Source organism: Danio rerio, chromosome 24, assembly GCF_049306965.1.
Source record: "Danio rerio strain Tuebingen ecotype United States chromosome 24, GRCz12tu, whole genome shotgun sequence".
Classification (NCBI taxonomy): Eukaryota; Metazoa; Chordata; class Actinopteri; order Cypriniformes; family Danionidae; genus Danio; species Danio rerio.
The window spans coordinates 42,762,224-42,785,430 of record NC_133199.1 but is presented as its reverse complement, the minus strand read 5'-3'; the positions used below and the strand labels follow the sequence as shown (position 1 = coordinate 42,785,430).

At 35.1% G+C, this 23,207-nt stretch overlaps 1 protein-coding gene and 1 long non-coding RNA gene across 5 annotated transcripts in view; one reads left to right on the top strand and one right to left on the bottom strand.

Annotated features, from left to right (window-relative positions):
• The window catches only part of LOC141380770 (uncharacterized), a 38,021-nt gene that overhangs the window by 5,043 nt on the left and 9,771 nt on the right, over positions 1–23,207 (top strand). Inside the window, exons 3-7 of one of the 3 annotated variants that reach the window (XR_012399564.1) lie at positions 3,606–3,805; positions 6,780–6,923; positions 12,423–12,621; positions 15,761–15,945; positions 22,027–22,332. This is a non-coding gene — a long non-coding RNA (uncharacterized lncRNA). Of the gene's footprint in view, positions 1–3,605; positions 3,806–6,779; positions 6,924–12,422; positions 12,622–15,757; positions 15,946–22,026; positions 22,333–23,207 lie in introns of all 3 variants that reach the window. The other 2 variants (XR_012399565.1, XR_012399563.1) reach the window with 2 other exon arrangements.
• Positions 3,578–23,207, bottom strand: part of capn15 (calpain 15) — a 55,822-nt gene continuing 36,192 nt past the window's right edge. For both annotated transcript variants that reach the window (XM_002663847.8, XM_021470406.3), the window contains 8 exons: positions 22,047–22,270; positions 18,714–18,839; positions 15,731–15,883; positions 14,032–14,193; positions 12,420–12,646; positions 9,348–9,511; positions 6,772–6,950; positions 3,578–3,789 (listed from right to left, as the gene is read on the bottom strand). In XM_002663847.8, coding sequence (XP_002663893.2) covers positions 3,612–3,789; positions 6,772–6,950; positions 9,348–9,511; positions 12,420–12,646; positions 14,032–14,193; positions 15,731–15,883; positions 18,714–18,839; positions 22,047–22,270 — 1,413 coding nt within the window. In that variant the 3' untranslated portion in view covers positions 3,578–3,611. The remainder of the gene's footprint in view (positions 3,790–6,771; positions 6,951–9,347; positions 9,512–12,419; positions 12,647–14,031; positions 14,194–15,730; positions 15,884–18,713; positions 18,840–22,046; positions 22,271–23,207) is intronic.

Below are 23,207 nucleotides of genomic sequence, written 5' to 3'. Positions count from 1 at the left end.
TTAAACTTTCACAGGAGGGAGAATAATTTTGACTTCAGCTAAACCTACTTTACTGCACCCACATTTCACTCTCGCACACTTAATAAACACTGTGATTCTCAAACTCCTGTGGTTTGATAATAAATTAATCAGATGTCATCTGGAATTAGGCAATTAAATATTAAAAGCATTTCTGCAATTAAAGTGTTTTCATGAAGGATCTGGGTCACTCTCAGGAAACAGTGATAGATATAAAACACATGATTTTTATTTCAATTATTTTTAAATTATTCATTATTGTAATTTTTTTACTACGGAAGCTCAAATTTTTTTTTACCTGGGTGGCAGCTCTACGCTTCCGTAATTTTGCTGTAAACTGTAAAAAATAAAATAAAAATAAAATAAAAAAGTTTTAAGAATATTAAGTTTTTGTCTTGTCCAGTCCAAATATCTAAAAATTCTTAAAATCAAGAAACATTTTCTAGAAAACCATTTTTAAAAACCATTTTAGAGTCAATATTATTAGCCCCTTTAAGCTATAAATTTTTTTCGATAGTCCAAACAAACCATCGTTATACAATAACTTGCCTAATTACCTGTAACCTGCCTAGTTATCCTAATTAACCTAGTTAAGTCTTTAAATGTCACTTTAAGCTGTAAAGAAGCGTCTTGAAAAACATCTAGTTAAATATTATTTACTGTCATTATGGCAAAGATAAAATAAATCAGTTATTTGAGAAGAGTTATTAAAACTATTATGTTTAGAAATGTGTTGCTCTCCTTTAAACAAAAATTGGGGAAAAATAAACAGGGGGGCTCATAATTCAGGCTTAAACTGTATATAAACTTTTTAAAACCACTTTACTTTTTTCCCAAGTGTATATAATCTATAGGTTACTACTGCAAGAAAATATCAGCATTCGGTACAAACTTTCAGTATAAACTTTACTTGAAATGAGCTGATCTAATCCTGTTTATATGAGATAAGCCGCTGCTCCCGAGCAGGTTTGAGCTACCAGAACTGTTGCTATGACAGCAACTCTCGGATGAGTTTGGAAGTACAAAAACGACCCTGGATCGTGTCAAATTGTCAATAAACAAATCCTGCTAATTCAGTAATCCACGTACAGAGAATTTTTAAGACCCCGCGGACTCCCTGTAATACAGTTCGAAGTTCTGAATCTCAAGAATTAAAATAAAAAACTCAGTCAGCAACTCGGATGCTCCTTGATTTAAAAAAAATCGAAACAAAACAAAATCTTTATTCATCATTTGGTCCAACAGAACCTGAGATTGCAAATGAATCGTACATATCTTAAACTTTTATACATTTCTTTTTTTTTCTCCCATTCAAGAATCAATAAAATATTCTACATATTATACTCCTGCCTGACAGAGATCTGTGTAATTACAGCGAGTACTTTAGATTGGATTGTGCAGAGGGGAACAGCGCTGTACAATTTACAAAAAGAAAAAAAAAGACAGACAGACTATTTGTGTGTGTGTGTGTATGTATGTATGTATAAATCAGACAACAAGAGGGAGACATTAACTAAAAACAAATAAAAAATACACAGACGGCGGACTAAAGATCAGTGCACAAAAATAAAGTCAAACACCATATCAGCGCGCCGGCAGAGCAATTGACCAATCAGATCCAGCACAGGTCAGAACAGTCCCACAAGTCAGTTCAGCTCTCGCCCAGCAGCTTATCTTGTGCTTCTCTCTGAAAGGTTCATCTTTACTAAAACACGACATAAATAAATTAAAAGATGGTCTACACATGTAATGAGTGACCCCTCGTCTATTCCACCTTCTATTAAGATCAAGTAGATCAGCATTATTCATGATACACGACATGTGACCCCAGAGCAGTTTGCTGATTGGCTGTCAGAATGGCGATGAATGTAAATCTCAAAAAAGTAAGTCACTTGGCACATCTCTTGTTTACTTTAACAGAAGAGGCTTGCATTTATTTGCTGAATGTTTTAATGAGAATTAAAGATATTTTGTGGCAAATTCTAAATGTGAATTATATATCAAATATATACAATTACTGAAAAGTGCAAAAACATTTGGTAGATTTGTTGTACGGTCTTAAAAATTGTTTTGTTTTACTTTTTATGCAGTAGAGTAAATCATATTGTATTAAAGTACAATGCTGATCGAGTGAAAATAGTCCTAAATAATACAATTATGAAATTAAAAATTGAATTTAAAAGCTCCAGCGATCTGAATTTGAGGAGAAAATTAAAGGGGGAATAATAATATTAATTATTATTTTTATTATTATTATTTTAATCATCATGAGATAAAAATGATATGTTGAGAATCCTTTAAATTATGTTAATTCGATTGGAAAACTTATTAGCAGATTAATTGTAACTATAATAATAGTAATAATAATAATAATAATAATAATATTCAGCATCTAAATCATAATATTTAAAATTAAACTGCAAAGAAGTATGTTCACTTGATTGGAAAACGTATTAATAGATTATTTGAAACTATAATAATACTAATAATAATATTCAGCATCCAAATTATAACATTAAAAATTAAAATGCGAAAAATTGTGTTAATGTGATTGGAAAACATTGGTAAAATAATTTAAACTATAATGATAATAATAATATTCTGCATCTATATCATAATATCAAAAATGCAAAATATTATGTTAATTTGTCTGGAAAACTTATTGATAAATTATTTGAACGTATAATAATAATAATAATAATAATATTCAGCATCTAAATCATAATATTAAAAATGTGAAGTATTATGTTAATTTGACTGGAAAACTTATTGGTAAATTAAGTGAAACTATAATAATAATAATACTCAGCATCTAAATCATAATATAAAAAATTTAAATGAGAACAATTTCGTTAATTTGTTTGGAAAACTTATTGGTAAATTAATTGAAACTATAATAATAATAAAAATAATAATAAGAAAAATATTATTAAGCATCTAAATGATAATATTAAAAATTAAAAAGCGAAGAATTCTGGTAATGTAAATTTAAAGGGGAAATAATGTAAACTAATAATAATGATATTAATAATTATTATTATTATTATTATTAGAAATATACTACTAATGTTATTAATAATAATCTAAAGCATCATTATAAAAATTAAATGACAGAATAAACCTCAGTAATGTGGAACGTAAAGGAAAATTTAAAGCGCAATATTATTAAAACTAGTACTAATAATAATCATAACTTAAAATCTGGAGCATCTATTTTAATGTAATGCAGATGATTGAACAGTGTGTGATTAATTATCATGAACATTCTTCTGATTTAAGATGAAATGAGCCATGTGAATTATTTTGTTGAGATTCACCCTCTGACTGAACATACACAAAAGTAACTGAAGTCCACTGACAGGATATGAATGTGTGTGTGTGTGTATGTGTTTGCAGTGGGCGGGTCTTGGCTCAGTGAGCAGACGGTGATTGGCTCAGTAGTTCTCAGTGTCTGCTTTCATCAGCACAGGTTTCATGTGTTTTTATGTTTATGTTTGTGTGTGTGTGTGTGTGTGTGTGTGTGTGTGTGTGTGTGTGTGTGTGTGTGTGTGTGTGTGTGTGTGTGTGTGTGTGTGTGTGTGTGTGAGCGTGTGTCAAAGCGGCCGTGGTCTGTGCAGTCCGTCAGTGTCTGGAGTGAGCTGGGGCGAGTGTGTGGCTTTACTGGATGTCCAGTCGCCCAAAGACGCCTGTGCTGCTTTCCTGTGAGCCAGTCTGTGTGTGATGGAGAAACCGGCGTTTCCCTCCAGCTGAGACAGAACCACCAGAACCTGCCTGCAACACATGAAGGGTGAGTTAGTCTAGAAATTAGTGATTTAAAGGGCACCTATGATGTAAAATCAACTCTTGAAAGCTGTGTGTGTAGAACTGTGTGTAGAGCCCTGCATTTGAGCCCGAGCCCATCGGGCCGACTTTTTTTTATGTCCCTAGGGCCGGTCTTCAGGGTTTCATGTTATAGCTAGCATGCATATCGGGCTTTGGACATACTTTATTATATATAAAAAAAATAGATGTTTTTTTTTCTACATTTCAGTAGTGAAATTTAGTATCGTGACAAGTCTATTAGAGTAAAACAATCAGTTAATTTAACTCAATTATCTTGAGTTTGATAAATGGCATCTAAAATGCGTGTTTGGGAAAGAAGACGTTAGCTAACTAGTGCCATTTCCCTTAACTTAGCTAAAAATGAGCTCTGATATCCTTTTTATTTTCACCATTCATTCAGAACAGACCTTCGGGTCACTCTGATGGTGGTGAAATTATATATTTGTGTCACTTTCTCTTCGCTGATAAGATATACAGCCAGGTACACAACATTCCTCTGACTCAGGCGATACATCCAGGTTGCTTCCCACCGCAGCCTCGATTTCGATGTTAAAGGGCCATGACACCCCCCTCTTTCGGTTAAAGTCTACTTCAGAATTTTTTCAAAAGATGCATGATTAATGGGCGTGGAGCTCCGCGAGCATCGGGCAGGAGTGGGCGTGGCCAGCAGGGGAGAAGGGGAGCGAATAACTGCTGTTGTCAGTTAGCTCACAAAATGAGACACAAAGAGGAGAAGCATGAGTTTATAGTTTACAAAGTTAAAATGCAAAGAAATGAACAGTGATTTAATGCCCTGCTACACTTGTTTTTCGTAATTTCATATACACATAACCACAATTTATATAATTATAAAGATGTGTGTTCATGTAAACCCTATAAATGAGGACTTCTCCCTCAATCCCCCTATCCAGCAGACTCAGTGCAGCAGGTCTCCTGACCTGTCTATTTTAACCATTAACCCTGCTGGTAATCTGGAGGATTTAGGCAAACACAGCAGCACGGCGATGTGTCTGAATGTGAACGAACTCCTGATGAAAGACAGCGTCCGCCATTCTCTAATTCTCGTGCTGCTCTCCCGACAAAAATGCTAGCAGCACGCACACAGCTTTGCTGTATGATCGGCCCTGACAATATCGCGGGGGAAAACATGCAACAAACATGATGGAAACAAACGCATATGAGCCTTCATGAACGGCTAAATACTGTGCCGGGGTTTCCGTGTCTCTCAGCTCGGGCTTGACACTGGCAGGTCTCATGAGTAATTAAGCAGCCGGCTCTTCTCATAGGATAAGAAAACTCCGCTATGAATAATAATGAGAAACCGACGCGTCATCATTGCACTTGCAGTTCTGCGCTACGTCGCCGATTTTGATCCCGCCCCAAAAATCATTTTAAACCCGGAAGCTGAAATTTGCTGACAAAAGCTCAAAATTATCCAGTTTTCCCCACAATTAAAGCTGACAGGTGCTAACATTGTCTTAACTGATGCTCAACACACACACATCTGTTAATACAAAAAAAAAGTTCTCCGGGGTGTCCTGAACCTTTAAAAATGGCGGCCGCGTGAAATCAGTCTATAGCCATCTAAATTGAAATGTTTAGTGTGTGGAAAAACCAGCAAACTAAAGCCAATAGATTTCTTTGTCCATCTCCCAGCAATTATTTTTAAGTCTAGACTTAAGACACATTTTTATTCTATTGCATTCCCAGGCTTTTAATGTTTATTGTGGTTGTTGCTGTAATACTTTTATTCCTGTTATTACTTTTATTGTTATTTTTATTCTTTTAGTGTGTGCTATGGTTTTGTTCAGCACTTTGGTCAGTGCCAAACTGAAGTAAATGTGCTTTATAAATAAACTTTACTTACTTACTAAGTACATACACGCTTTAAAACACACAAACGCACACCTTTATTTATTCTCATTCTTTCTTGCTTTGTCAATATATTGTAGTGTGCACTGTTTAATAATCAATTTAAATTATGTAATTAAAAATTAAAAAGCAGCATTAATTTGCGCCCTCTCATGGTAAGTATGCGCAGTACGTACAGCCGTATGGCTGCAGGCGCCACAGGGTTAAATTGAGTACACTCATTGTTGGCCACATACCGCTTGGATTTCAATGTCATATAAAACTAAATCTTACATTAATCTTTTATTTAAAATTACTTAAATCTTACATTACCCAAAAACAACTCCAAACGTTTCTCTAAATTTTTCTTATAAAAAACAATCAACATCAGCTTTCTAGTAAATACAAATCTGGTCTATTTTAATGGCTGTAACAGTATAAGCTACAGCCTGTGCGTCTCGGGCCAGGCTCTAATAGTGCGTCCATAGTTACATTGGTATGATAGAAACACAACAAGTCTCTTTTTTAAAATTTCCTGAGGTTAAAATAGGATCTAAATCCCAGCGATTTCGAGGCCCACCGCAACAGGATGTAGGAGTGTGGTTTTCCCCGCCCACTGAATTGATTGACAGGCAATCAATTGTTTCCGTATGTCTCTATAGTAACATGTATACACGTCCACTGGAATCACCACAGCCACATAGAGGCTATACGAGGATGCTTCAAGTAACCTTAGACGTGCAAAAACAGTGTAAAATAAATGTGTGTGTGACGGTGTAGCGAACTTTGTAATGGCATTTGTGTGTGCATTGTTGCACCATTTGCTTGAATAAACTCCACCAAATATATCAAATAAACTGACCTGCTATATTTGACAGATAAACTTAATCTGTAATCCATAAACTGAATCCTCAGTTACATCCGTGTCTGTCTCTATCGCTTGACGCAGTGGCTGAACAGCATGTGGAGAAACATTACCGCAATAACTTTGTGACATATTTTGCAGCTTGGGTAACACAAACCGCAGCTTCCAGAAAAGACCTGAGAAAGAGGAAGTGAGAGTGTGTTTGTTATGTTTACCTGTGCAGAGGAGGAACGCTGTCGATGGTCTTCAGGCTGCCGCGTGTCGACACCACATTAAAACTGTCTGTACAGTCACAGGACACATGGAGGTAGTACTTTGGGTGACGATTCTCCACCACAACGATAAGCCCCGCCCACCCGTGGGTCAGGTAATAACAGGTCATTCCTTCCCGACCCTAAGACACAACATTAACAAAACAGCCATCATTCATAATCATTTATAACATAATTATTACACACTGCAATTGTGATCAACGCAGCAAAATAAATACATTATACATAATCCAGAAATAATATAGACTCCAAATAGTGTCAATATAATATACTTATTTTTATGGTAACACTTTACAATAAGGTTCATTAGTTAATGCATTTACTAACATGAACTAATCATGAACAACACTTGTACAGCATTTATTAATCATAATTAAACATTTACTAATGCATTATTAATAATTAAGTCAATGCTTGTTAACATTAGTTAATGCACCATGAGTTAACATGAACTAACAATGAACTACTATATTTTCATTAACTTACGTTAACTAACATGAACAAACACAGTAGTAAATGTATTGTTCAATGTTTGTTCATGTTAGTAAATGCATTAATTAACATTAACTAATGAACCTTATTGTAAAGTGTGACCATTTTTATTATTTTATTTTTTTTTGTTATTATATTTATTATTTGTATTATTTCATGCATTTGAGTTTTTTATTTTTATTTAAAAAAAAATCTTTTTATTGTTTTTAGCATAAGAGAATAAACAATGACATAAACAGAACAAACTTCAGGGAAAAAAGGCCTTTTTACAATACACGAACATTCGGACACAACGTTATACAATATCATCCAGAAAGCATAAAAAAAAAAATTTTATATTAAATATTTTAAGAAACAAAAAAAAAAATAATAATAATAAATTACAGAGAAATATGTAGGCTTCACAACTTGACATATGCCAAACCAATCCCACCTATAATGAGTTACAAGTCAGCATTACTGATATAAAACATAACTGGGTTCCAGATTTTAAAAAATATGTTTTGTTTATCTGCCATCCCATATTACATTTCTTCTATAGGCAACACATAAATTAAGCTCCTAATCCAGGTTTCAAAGACAGGCGCGTGATCTGACTTCCAATTTTGTACAATTATTATCTTTGCTAATATCGTACACAAAGATACTGCCTGTGACATAAATTGATCTTCTATTTCTGAGGTGTCTCTAAAAATACCCAGTTTTGGCCCTGGTGACAGATCAATCCTGTATACTTCAGATATAAAATTAAAAACGTTCTGCCAAAATGAACTAATTTTATGGCAGCATTTGAGCTTTTAAAACCATTTGTTAAAAAGAAGATCAACTGTGTACGTCACAAAAGCAGTATAAGTGTGTTTGTTTTAGAACTTACGATTCAGCTGCCTACGAGAGAAATGACTAGGAATATTAAACGGCAGAAAACAAGCAAACTACTTGCTCAACAAACAAGTGTGTGCATGACTATACAGACAAAGCAGAATAATATGAGAAGAAAATATCAGTTTGCAACATGAAGCAGCATAACGAGCTGATTTAACATCAGTGGAAGTGAATGAGACCAGAAGTCTCAAGCCAAAAAAATGACAATGGCCGCACATGCTCGTATGTGAAGAGAGAGATTTGGGTTTATTGCCATATCAGCTTCTATGGCTATGTCATGGCAACAAGAGATCAAGTTTACCACATTTGATAAATAGCATTTTTCTATAATTATAAACATATTCTAAAGGCTTATTTATACTTCTGCGTCAAACGCCGACGTGCACCTCTGAAAAAATGTAACAACACGTCGCAACGACGCGTAGCGCAAACTCTGTGATTGGTCGGCTTGGTGGCGCTGATGAGTCTGGGCGGGACCGAGAACCGCATGAATGGTGCGAGCCTTATGGAGCGATTGTTTACAAGTGTGGAGCTCCGGATGGAAAATTTTGTTTTGTGTTGACATCATAGTTAAAGTTGTTGCACGTCCGCCGATTCCTGCCTCAAAATGAGCGAGTTTGAGCCACTTGTACATCCCGGAAGTGTTCAGGAAAACCAAAACAGCAGCGAAGAAACTCGACACAGAGGAACATTTACACCTCACTACCAACTAGCGTTTCGGAAGTGTTAATGCAGACCAACAGAGACAGCGCGCAGAAGTATAAATGCACAGCTACGCGCGTTGCATGTGCCTTGGGTTACGCCGGTCACTTGACGCAGAAGTATAAACCAGGCTTAACAATTAGTCATCAACAGCAATAAAAAAATACACAAGATAAAAATAAATTAATAAACAACAATAATAGTAATATATAAGATAAAAATCTAAAAGTGTTTTTAAGGTTTACTTTTGATAAAAATCTTACAATTTTAGAAGGATTCACATTTAAAGTCTCTCCAGATAAAAAGTATCTTATAGCAAAAAATAGGGCATTCCACAAGAATATGTTTGCTTGTATGTGAAGAATAAGGTCAGTACAATTTGAGTAAAAATCTGTATCTTAAATTTCCCCCCGGGATATAAGAACGTGTGTGTGTGTGTGTACCTCATGTCTCTCCCCCTTGTTCTCGGTCAGCAGGATGATGGCGTCTGCGAGTGTGGTGGACGTGGCCTCCACCTGCTCCACCATCACCTGTCTGGAGCTGTAGATGGCCAAAATGTACCCTGGGAAATCCTGACTGGGTCTGCGAGCATTGGTGGGGCTGGACACTGCAATACAAACACACAAACATACTTGGTTGTTGCTAGAGCGGATACGTTTGCGGCCGGAAGTTAACGCGAATTATTTCTATTATTTATTAAATTTCTCATTTGTTGTATTTTATTAACGTCTACCCCCACCCCAACCCTAAACCCAACCGTCACAGTAATGTAAAAACAGGTGTTGTACCGAGTATTAGTTATGTTATCTATTAAATTACCCAATCAAATGTATTTTTTAACGCCTACCCCCAACCCAACCCTAAACCCAACCATCACAGTACTGTAAAAATATTAGTTATTGTTATACAGTGTCATTAAAAAATGCTGCTTTATTAATGTGCATATCGCACTTCCGGCCGGCCGCATATCCGATCTAGACTTTACCAACATACTTCTTCAACCTCGTCTAAAATCACTTCTGGTTGCTCTCAAGAGATATGCATTAAAAGGGAGTGCACAAGTAGTAATTATTTGAAGAATAAAAAAACTACTTGAATTTCACTACAAAGCACTTAGCTGGCCATAAACGGAGTCAATATAAATGCTGAGCACACACACTGAAGTTATAACTATACACAGCAGGTGGCGCTGTTGAGCACAGCAGTGCTGTAATACAGGTTTGTGCTTAAAATGAATACGAACTAAACAAGTACATTTTGTTGCACTTTAGAAATTAAAGTATAATTGAATTTTGGCACGTAAACAGGCAGAGCCTTTACTGTCAGTTTAGAACTGTAGTGTTTGTATTAATAGTTGTATTGTTTGTGTTTTTACCAAACTTTTATAAAGTCCACGTCAACAGCTCCTTCAGAGAAAACATGACGTGTAATACTTATTCCCCCCCGTGCATTCTAACACACACAGACTCTGTTCAGAGAGGAAATAAAGAAAGAGGGGAGAGGCAAAATACAATTTTAAAATGTATTTAATGCAAGACCTAGGGTGTCTTAAAACGTCTTAAATTTCAAAAACAAAAACTCACTGAAATATTGTCTAGTAGGTCTTCAATCATTTTAAATGAGTCTTATTTCCTACTGTTTATGTAAGGCTACCTAATTGATCTAACAACACTAGCAAAACTCTTAAGAACTAATATTATAACAGTCTGGTGCGCATACATTTAGTTCAGTGATTCTCAACCGGTAAGCCGCAGTCCACTAGTGGGCCTCAGTGATCCTGCAGGTGGGCCGCAAGATAGCTTAAAATAAACTCTCAATATTATACTATAATTTTTGGATTTCATTATTAATATGTTTAAAATTAGTTGTAATGTAAGTAAGTAATGCACTTTCTCCTGTTCTCTGATTGTTTACTCCAAACTCTGCACAAAAACAGCCTCTGCGTCTGCAACTAGAACACGCAAGTCTGTTCATTCACAGATTAAGTGTGAAGTAAAAGTCTCTCTTTGTGTATTTTTGTGTGAAATATTTAATATATCTGCCTAGTTGTCCAAATTAATGTCTTGTGAGTGTTTTATAACGAATGCACGTCCATACAGAAGGATATAGCAAGGCTGGTGTTTATGCCATAGAATGTAAAATAGACTTGCGTATGAGCTTCAGACGTGCTCTGGCGAAGCTGTTCACTGTTCCTGTTAGCAATCTCCCAATAATATACAGCTGCAAACTCAACAGATTAAGGGGGTTTTACTGTATTTTTACATTTGCCTATATATTTTTGAATAGTAGATATTTAATAGTAGATATTCAGTCAGTCCAGTTTTAAGCAGAAGCTGGTCTTTTGCGATCTTCCTGTTGACTTGTGGTTCTTACTGAATCTAAAATTATATCTAAAATTTATATATATACAGTTGAAGTCAGAATTATTAGCCCCCTGTTTATTTTTATTTTAACATAAATAAAATTATTAACTCATTTCTAATAACTGATTTATTTATCTTTACCATGATGACAGTAAATAATATTTGACTAGATATTTTTCAAGGCACTTCTATAAAGCTTAAAGTGACATTTAAAGGCTTAACTAGGTTAATTAGGTTAACTAGGCAGGTTGGGGTAATTAGGCAAGTTGTTGTATAATGATGGTTTACTCTGTAGAATATTGAAAAAATATAGCTTAAAAGGGCTAATAATTTTGTCCTTAAAATGCATTTAAAAAATTTTTAAACTGTTTTTATTCTAGCCGAAATAAAATAAATAAGACTCTCTCCAGAAGAAAAAATATTATCAGACATACTGTGAAAATTTCCTTGCTCGGTTAAAAATAGTTTGGGAAAAAAAAAAAAAAACATTCAAAGGGGGGCTAATAATTCTGACTTCAACTGTATGTATGTATATATGTAATATGTACATGTAAATATATATATTTAATATATAATATATTATATAGTTTTAGTTTTAAATATAATTAAATTTAAATAAAATTATAAATGTATAAGATGCAAATAATAGAAAATAATAGAAGGCACAATATATATATTTGTTAATAAATAAAGGTTTAAACGAGCATTTCATATAAACATTTTAGAGAAAATAACAGGTGGGCCTTCAAAAATTGTTCGTGGCATGAATTGTGCCCCGAAGTGAAAAAGCTTGAGAACCTTGAGAAAAAAAGTGATGCTAAAAAAATGATAGTACGTATACAACTAGGATCTGCTTGTTTTGACTTGATAATCAAAATACGTGGCTAAAAAATAATGTATTTTGATAGGGCAAGTCTTTTTTTTTTGAGCTGGGACATTAAATAACTCCTTTGCACTTAGCCCTATTCAAGTCTGATATTTTATTCATCATGGTCTTAAAAAGGTCTTAAATTTGACTTTGTGAAACCCATAGAAACCGGAAAACCACAATATCCATATGCGTAACGATAGAGGTTCCACTGAATGGTTCAATAATAAATGTAACCTTATTGTGAAGTGTTACTGAAACATGTCTGAATGGTGTTTGTGTACCAGGTGTTGAGGCTCCGCTGAGGTCCATCTGCCAGTGGTTGAAGGCACAGCAAACCACGGCGTACTCGCCCGGCTCCAGCATCACATCGCAGCCTACAAACTTCTTGACCGCACGCTTGCTGTGTGCCAGCAGACGACCCAGAACCAGCTTATTCCCGTTACTGAACGAGGCCCGGAAGACCATGATGCACAAGTCCAGCAGGTGACTGTCCGCCGTGTCTGAACGCCTGGTAGAATCAGAGCAGGGTTGTTATTATTTATTCTGTTTTCGGTAGTTTGTACATTTATTGCCATATCAGCAACCCATGGAAAGATCAATATAGGCAAAACATATTAATAACACTGTACAATAAGGTTGTATTAGTTAATTTATTTATGAACTGGAACAAACATATACAAACATCAACAAATATCTTTCATATAAACTCAGATCGATCACATGCAATTTATTCGTACAATTGTTCTAGTCAATTTAACATTTTTCATGCATATATGAAGGATTTTGTTGTTTTATGAATGATATTTGATGCCGTTGGCTATGTTTACATGCACAAATGTTCATCAATCTGAATAAATTGAATCAGATCTGTTCTCTAAACATTATCATCTATATTCAAATATCTGTTTATTTGCATTTTACACGTTCAAATAATAACATCTGCATTTAAGAAAGTTTAGTCACTCAAAAAAGGTTTATCATTTTTAGTATGTTTAAGCAGGTTATAGTTATGAATATAGAAATATGAGTCTATATTTTGAATTCAATTTAAATAAAATTAAAATTAATAATAATTTCAATTAATTTAATTAAAAGTGTCTGGACTCTCTTTTTGCTTTTGGAGATTTATTTATTTTTTCCAGATTTTCTTAATTTCATTCCTAATTCTAATAATCCACCGTATTTATTTTATTTTATTATATTATTATTAGGGTTATTATAAACTTATATTCAGGCTACAGGACATTTCTAATGTGCTTCATTAAGCAGCCTAATGACAATATGGAGCCCGCGGTTTAACATGCCTTATCATGCATTTATCAAAATATGCACAGGCTAAAGCATGTCAACGTTACACTAAATCATGTGCCCTGGAGGCTGCTGATTATGATTGAGGAAGTAGTCACATTCAAGCATTAACATGGTCATTTTTATGCTGCTGGATTAGATTATTACAGGAATAAACCCCAGCTTCTAATCTGATTAATATTTAAATCGCTTAAACACTTAATACACGTCACTGAACATGTTCACATTGACGTCATCTTTATGGAAGAATGCTATATACTATGTAACTGCAGGTTGACTATGTTTATATATAATGTCCGCCCTATACACCATTCCTTAACATCTCTGATTTCAACTGTAATGTAATGATTTGCACATTTTTCTAAAGCTGCTTTGTAACGATAATAATTATTGTGAAAAACTCTCTACAAATACACTTGAATTAAATAAACTGAAATTATTCCAGCTCAATCTGATGTATTAAGACGTTTACATGAATGTTTTGGAATCTGTATCTGACTGATCTGTCAATTCTGTTACAAATGGATCATTTGTGTGCATACAAGCATAGCCAGTGTTCACCTGTTGTTTTACCATGTTATTTACCTGCTGCCTTCCTGGAAGAGGGCGAACTCCAGCGCCGTTCTCTCCAGCACCGTAAGCGCCGTTACAGTCACCGGTTTACTGGCCCGGCAGGGGAAACAGCCCTGCAGACGAACCTCCTGCCAGTCTGGATGAATCTTACAGATGTCCACCGAGTCAAAGTACCTGAACGCGAAAAATTTGTATAGATAGTTTTACATTTAATTAGATTTTTTTAATTAAAATAATGTCTAACTTTATAAAAACTATATAACTTAACACTTAAAAATTATAACAAAAAACTTTTAATGCAGGTCTCCACATCAGAAAATTATATATATATATATATATATATATATATATATATATATATATATATTTTTTTTTTTTTTTAACACACAACTTATTAGTAATTGTAATAAATATAATTAATATAAAAATGTTTCTTTTAATATTCATAGACATGTAATTTTAAAAAATACATTTAGAAACATAGCATAAATATATTCGTAGAAAAGATTAATAAAATATATTACATACTTCAATATTCAATTTACTATGTATTAATTTTTTTAATTAAAAACTGTCATTTCATTTTAATGCATGTTAATGTTGAATTTACAAAAAGCAAAAATTGTTGTAATATAATTTCCTTTTATTTTTAGAAATAGTGTAAAAAGATTTTTTTTTGTTTTTTATTACAATACATAACAGTATTTATTAATGCACGTCAACAAATGAAGCGTGTCGCATGCTGCAAAAGTCACATTACAGCAGTGGTCCCCAACCTTTTTATCACCACAGACCGTTCAACACTTGACAATTTTATCGCGGACAGGGGGTGGGGGAAGGGGACATTGTTCTGTGTTTGTCTAATATAATTAGTCTACCAAAATGTGAATATTCCATACAAAGTAAGAAGCTAATCGGTCAAGTCTTGTCACATGACTCATGTGACTCACTGCATTCATTCACCTGGGTGAGTCTGGAAGGTGCGAGCGTCACGCTGATTGTGTGCAAAAGCCGTGCACCTTTCTTCAGAAATAATGGACTAGGGCAAACTTTAAAAAAGACACGATATGCAAATGGCCCCTAAAAGGCCACCGTCATTTGCAATGTCAAGCAGGTGATCTTCCTGCACAGACATGCTGGATTCACCTGATCTGGTGAAAATTAAATGGGTTGCGGATCCATTCCTTGGCAATTCGTGGGTCGTTCACTGGGCCTTTTCACTTAGCAAAGAAACTCTCCAAAGATGTTTGTTTCTTACTCATCTTGCTGGTTCTGTGTTTAATTTGGGCGCTCAAGTGACCGAGATGTAAGTGAATTTGGCCATTTTTCAAAGTAAAATTTTTTTCGAAATAAAACATCGTTCAGACTCAGATGATAAATACAATGGAAATAATTAATGATTTGTTGTGCGCGGTACCAAATGGTTGAGGACCACTGCATTACAGTGATTACATGGTTTTACTAATATTAATGTGAAACTGAGCTTTGCAGAGGGCCCAATGCGTAATGCAGGCATGGGACGAGAACCGGTTTCAAGGCTTACCGCGATTAATTCTTTAATAATCGCTCAAAATTAAAACTTTGTTTAATTGCACAGCCCTAGCTCTACTTGTGAGCACTAATGAGCTGGTCTGTATTTCTGGAGCGCTCTGATGAAGCTGCTCTCAGATTAAAGGTTAGTTTAGCACAGATGAACTCATTAAGGACTCACTTAATGAAGTCTCCGTATTCCATCCAGAAGACGCCTTCACTGCTGCCGTGAGCCATGAGCTCGTGCCGGAGGTGCTGCGGCCAGTCGCTCCACTCGTCCGACCAGGAGCCGTTCCAGGAGAACCGGCCCCACGGGTTCCTGAGACGCAGCAGTCTGAAACAGCACCAATCAACATTATGTGGACATCAGATATTAGACGCCATCTTATGAGTCAGGTGGGTTAATGAAGCTTTGTTGGACAGTATGGTGCTGATTACACCTGATAACACTTATTACCCTCATTCTATTAGTGGCCAAGTATATTAGTATTTCACACCGAACTTCCTACAATTTACCAGGTACCAGGTGAAAGCTTTTTTTTTGTGAAAGCTTGTAAGGTGTTTATAAGACATAATTGTGAATGAGATTTTATGCAACTGACAACATTTTAAATGCAAACATGACATTGTTTGTTATGACAACTTGACGTAAACAAATGCATCACAACCTGTTTTTGTCTTTGTGGTGAAAACTTGACATAACCAAAGCGTATCATAAAGCCATTATAACTATGATTATGACAATCATTTGACTATTAACATTAGGAAAACAGAATGTGTGTACTTTTATTCACCTAGGCGAAAATTATCCACATCCTATCACTTTCTCAAATCAAAAACTTACCATTGTATCCACATATCAATATTTGGGAATCCGTCTGGACTCTCACCTCACTTATTGTAAGTTCAAGATGTTTATAAAAAGCTGAAACAAGACCTATCTTTAAATGGGAAAATTAGGACAAATTTATCCTTTTCTGTTTCTGAAAATTATCTTCATGCCATAATTTTGTCTACCTTGTCTTAAGGCTGATTTATACTTCTGCGTCAAACGCTGGCGTATGCTACGGCGCTGACGCATAGCCCTTAGCCGTGGCCCTCGCCGTCACTGACGTGCACCTCTCAAAAAATGTAACTTGAGCGTAGCGTAAGCTCTGTGATTGGTCGGCTTGATAAAGCTGACGAGTCTGGGCGGGACTGAGAGACGCACGAATGGCGCGAGCGATGTGTGGAGTACTGTGAAGGAGCTCCGGATGGAAAGTTTTGTTTTGTGTTGATCTCATAGATAAAGTTGTTGCACGTCCGCCGGTTCCTGCCTCAAAATGAGCGAGTTTGAGCCACTTGTACATCCCGGAAGTCAGGGCCGGAGTGGGACTCATTTTCAGCCCTGGAGTTTCAAGCCAGACCGGCCCACCTCAGTTCACGACTGATTCCAATTCAGTTACTAATGGCACTATCACGTCTTTTTCAAGAAAACAGCTGCTTTAGAAATTCAAATGTTCAACAGCCCTAACAGTATTTTATGTCTTAACAATAAAATCGAAAAAAAAAGATTCTTCATGGGAGATTCGATCACAGGTCTGCGACAGTGAAGTACAACGTGCTTACCGCTGGACCACATTGGCGCTATTTCAGTAAAGTAAAAAATAACTAATGACTTGCGACCCTGATGGCTCAATCTTTTTCTCCTATTTTTAGATTTCTGATCAAGTTATGTCAGATTTATTAATGTAGTGAATCATTTGATTTTCATTGAGCAGGTGTTTTATTCATTTTATTCGAATTCTTATATTCACTAAGGTGCCGCTGTTTGGGGTCGATAGTTACATTACATCATCATCATTAACGTTAGTTAACCTGCAGGCTGCATTTTTCTCACGGGGCTGCGAGAAAATAAAAAAAAGAGCGGCACTGCGGCAAAATAATGATTAAAAAGAGTAAAGCTATGGTCAAATAAATAAATAGAACAAAAAAGTGTGACTGCTGAGAGTGCAAGCAGCTAGGGACACCGGCCCTCGCGGCCAAAAAACAGACCTGCCCACCGGGAATTCTCCCGGTCCTCCCGATTAGCCAATCCGGACCTGCCGGAAGTGTTCAGAAAAAGCAAAAAAGCAGCGAAGAAACTCGACACAGAGGAACATTTACACCTCACTACCAACTAGCGTTGCGGAAGTATTAATGCAGACCAACAGAGACAGCGTGCAGAAGTATAAATGCACAGCTACACACGTTGCATGCGCCGTGGGTTACGCCGGTCACCTGACGCAGAAGTATAAACCAGGCTTTATTGTTTGCCTGTTTGGTCTCTCACAACAAATGATATCTTGGAGCCAATAGCTAGACTGTACAATAGGACCTATAAGATCCACATCAGACTTCCTGGATGGACACATCACTGTTTTGCTCTATCACGTTCTAATGCTTTAACATTTCAAAACTACATGATGAACACAGGGATTAAACTGTACTATCACATTTTAAATAGCGCTACCTCAGCAGCCCTTTGTGCTTTGGTACCAAAACTTAACACTGATCGTTCCACCAGATCTGTAACAAATGGATGTTTGCCATTATCGGCTTTTAAAAGCTGTTATGGACAGAGATCTTTGTTTTATGTATTTACAAAAGGCAGGAATGAGATCCCACAACATCTAAAAACATTACCAACACTGAGACTTTTTAAAAAAAATCACATGCTCGTCATCTGATGGTCAACTATCGATGTAGCCACTGAGACAGTAGCCTGCTTTTCTCTATGTTATGTTTGGTGATTGTTTGTACTGTGTTGATGGATGAGATGTCTGTCTGTTTTTATGTTCTGCAGAGCAGGAACCTGCTGAAAAACAGCATTCATGCTGAGTCAGCCCGATTATCTTTTTATCTTTTCCTGTTTAAAAAATTATAACAAAAAGTAAATGTCAATATGTAAAAGATAATTAATTAATTTATTACAAAATGATTTTGAATTGTCTAAACCTACCGTAAAACTTCTCATCAACAAGTACTATTATATTGGAAACTGATATTTAAACGTAATTTTAGCCCACATAACATATCTATTCAAATTCACAAATATTGCTGTAAATTTTAAATGGAAAATAAAGATGCAGTAAAATCAGTCATTTTAGGTCAGAAATCATATGCATGTTGTGATTGAGTCTGACCTGTAGCCCTGCACGTCTCTGACGTCCAGTATGGAGTAGGCATGTCGTGGGCGGAGCCCCAGAGATTCATACACAGCATCATCCACCTTCATGTTCCCGCCCCCACAGGACGCACCCATCAGGAAACTGAGACAAGAGCCAATCACAGTCAGCCAATGAATATCCACAAGTTATTCTCCCCTCAAAACCAATGCAATACATACTAACTAAATAAACACTTTTTTATGGCATTATACTTATTATTGCATACAAAATTAGTACAACGTATGACTTTATCCTTAAAAAGTCTTAGGTTTGACTTAATGAAACCCACAGAAACCACAAAATCCATATTTGTATTGAACGATGGAGGTCGCACGGAATAGTTCAGCATTATACAGAGTATTGCAGCATCCCTATTAACTACGTGAATGTAACTTTATAGTACAGTATTATTGAAACATGTGTAAATCGTGTTTGTGTACCAGGCTTCGCTGAGGATACAATGTGTATGTGAGACCAAATATTATTAAGATTATCTTATAAATGTAATGCCAATACTGCTAAAACAGGATTATATTATGTGTTTAAGGCATTATGTGAAAATGTACTGCGACATTATGAATAGATAATGTTTATAACTCATATTTGTATAAGTTTGCTTATATTTTTTTTCACAAAACAAACACTAAAACAGTTTAAATTAATTATAACGACGAAGCTATTGTTTAACTTAATGACTAAAAATATGCAATAATTAGCATCTACTAAAATCATGCTAACAGTATGCTAATTCTTCCTATGAAACATGCAATCAACATGTAACCAAAATGCTAATTTATAATTAGAAACATGTTATCAACAAGCTAATTCATATTGGAAACATGCTACCAACATGCTAATTCATACTGAAAACATACTATAACCATGCTATTCAATTCTAAAATCATGCTAACAATATGCTAATACATACTATAAAACATGCAATCAACAAGCTATTTCATACTGGAAACATGTTAACAACATGCAAATTAATACTAGAAACATGCTAGCAACAAGGCTAATCTATAATGGAAACATGCTAGCAACATGCTTATTCATAACAAAATGTTATCAACATGCTAATTTATACAAGAAATGTGCTATGGACATATTTCATTCTAAATCATGCTAAAACAGGCTATTTCAAATTAGTTTCATACAGATAGTTTATTAAAAATTATTAATAAAAATGTACAGATTTATTACAAACTTTAAAATATGTATTAAATAATATGTATATTTTTGTTATTTTTAAATAATAATCAATCTTTTGCAGAATGAGCTGTGTTATTCAGTTGTTATACTGTGTGCACAGCTAATGCTTGGCACTAATTGCCCTGTAATTTGAGCCCGTAATTAGCAAGAAATCTAGAAAACCTTTGAAAGACACTTCCTAACTTGTGATGACACTCGAGAAGGCTTTTGCTTCCTTTTAAAATTGATTTATTGGCTTTCTGCCTTCAGTATACATGATAAAAGAGGCCTTGACATCTTATAATCTGCCTGAAATGAGTTTAGTGTGTAGCACTGATATGACAGCTCAGTGTGTAAAACTAGTCCAGGGCACATGAAAAATAAGTTAAAGTTTATTATTTTGTTTCATATACTTTAAAGAATGATTCATCTGATTAGCCCACTAATCGCATCTGTAACTCCTTTTGTTTGATTTAGCAGTGAGTGTGTGTTAGTGTTACCCGGCCTCATACATGCTAAAAACATGCTAATTTATACTAAAATCATGTTAACAACATGCTAATTCGTACTAGAAACATAAGCTGCGTCTCAAATGGCACACTATTCACTAAGCACTCATGCACTATGTACTTATGCACTTACACACTCAACAGCATAGTACATGCATGTAGTGGTGTCCCAAATGGAGCACTAATGTTTTTTTTACTAAGTGGAAATTCAAACCGTTTTCCTGATGACGTTTGATGGCCAAATCAGTGGAATAAATGACCAAACTATCAAATAATACCTGCCATGAGTATAACCGGATTCACCATCGGAAGCCGCTATAATCAGTCTTGTAGGAGAATTTTGCTTTTCACCATCAAAAATAAAGTAATCCAACATGTGCGCCCAATAGCTCCGCCTCTTCCGCTACGTGAGCTTAACTGCTGTCATTGAGTGCTTGAAGTGTCCATCATTACACACTTCATTTTACCGGCTGAATGAGTGTATCATCTGGGTAGTTAAAGTGCTCTTATTATTTTTAGAGAGTACAAAATGGCGTAGAATAATGCATAAGTATGCGATCTGGGACGCAGCTATACTATTTCATACTAAGTCATGCTAAAAACAGGCTAATTAGTACTAGAAACATGCTATCAACATGCTATTTCATACTAAAGCATGTTTTAGCATGATTTTAGTATAAAACAGCATGTTGATAGCATGCTTCTAGTACTCCTGTTATTAGCATGATTACTAGAAACATGCTATGAACATATTTTATTCTAAAATCATGCTAAAACAGGCTATTTCGTATTAGAAACATGCTATTTCATTCTAAATCATGCCAACAACAAGCTAATTTGTACTAGAAACATGTTATCAACATGCTAATTCATATTGGAAACATGCTACCAACATGCTAATTCATGCTGAAACATACTATAATCATGCTATTCAATTCTAAAATCATGCTTATAATATGCTAATACATACTAAAATACATGCAATCAACAAGCAAGTTTATACTGGAAACATGTTAACAACATGCATATTATTACTAGAAACATACTAGCAAAAAGGCTAATTTATACAGGAAACATGCTAGCAACATGCTAATTCATACTAAAACATGTTATCAACATGCTAATTTATACTAGAAACATGCTATGAACATGTTTAATTCTAAAATCATGCTAAAACAGGCTATTTCGTATTTAAAACATGCTATTTCATTCTAAATCATGCTAACAACATGCTAATTTGTACTAGAAACATGTTATCAACATGTTAATTCATACTGGAAACATGCTAGCAACATGCCAATTCATACTAGAAACAAGCTATTTAGAATTCATACTAGAAACAAGCTATCTATCTATCTATCTATCTATCTATCTATCTATCTATCTATCTATCTATCTATCTATCTATCTATCTATCTATCTATCTACTTATGCTTTTTATTTCTTGCTTCGACCTTAAACTACTTCCAACAGTCTTTCTCAAGCCAATATAACGTTTTTTAGACGTTAACATCTAGCTTTGTTTTGTATATTTGAGAGAATCCCCTGAAGCTCCTTTTGTTTGTGTGTGTTTTTTTTTTATTTAACAGTGAGTGTGTGTTAGTGTTACCCGGCCTCTTTGGAGCTCAGCATTTTGGCCCAGATGAGGTCAGTGTCGATGGGCTCTTCTCGAGGGTTTGTTGAGCTGACCTGCAGCATCAGACTCTCACAGGGGGCTCCGGTGAGCGTTGCCAGACCCTCGATCGCTCGACCGGCCTGAAGCGCAAAATAAGAGCCATGCAGCTTGGCCAGAGCCTTCTCTATCAGTGCAACCCACAGCTGCCTCCGCTGAGCCTAACACATGGAAACACACACATGTGGAAACACAAACACTGACTCTCATGTTCAGCCCTCTGGTAAATGTTTCTCAAATATGTCCTAAATTATGTTTATTATATGTCTGGTAATATTTTTTCTTCTGGAGAAAGTCTTATTTGTTTTATTTTGGCTAGAATAAATGCAGTTTTTAATTTTTTAAACACCATTTTAAGGTCAATATTATTAGCCCCCTAAGTGATATAGTTTTGGATTGTCTACAGAACAAACCACTGTTATACAATGACTTGCTTAATTACTCTAACCTGCCTAGTTAAGCCTTTAAATGTCACTTTAAGCTGAATACTAGTGCCTTGAAAAAAAAGTCATCATGACAAAAAGAATCAGTAACTTGGGAAAAATATATATAAAATAATTATGATCATGAATATAATCATGAATCATGAAATATTATGATTGAACAGGAAAAGCTAATATTTTCTGACTTCAGCTGTAGGTCAAAAATGATCTGGGCACCATTTTAACAGCAGAAAAAAAGATAATGCATTTTATCTTGACGTTTGGTGACTTTTTCTAAAATGATCCTAACATTAGAAAGAAATACCTTTCATATTATGACATATAAAGTCTTAGCAACTTTTGATTCACACAAACTTTAAATGTCCTGTGAAATTAAACTAAAGTTTTTCAGTTAGTTTCAGTCTGTTAGTTTTAGGGACATCTATATGCTTATTTCACGTGGCCGCCATTTTAAAACAAAACTGTGGTGGGAAGAAACCCAGGAGTATAGGATCAGCACTGTAAACATTGCAGTAACATGCTGTGGACTACAAACCTCCAGCTGTTGCTGAGATTTCAAAGTGCAGATGTGGTGCAAACATCACTTTAATATCATTCAGTTCAGTTTAATTTAAACAATCAAAAGCAGATTAGGCATCAAACTAAATCACAATCT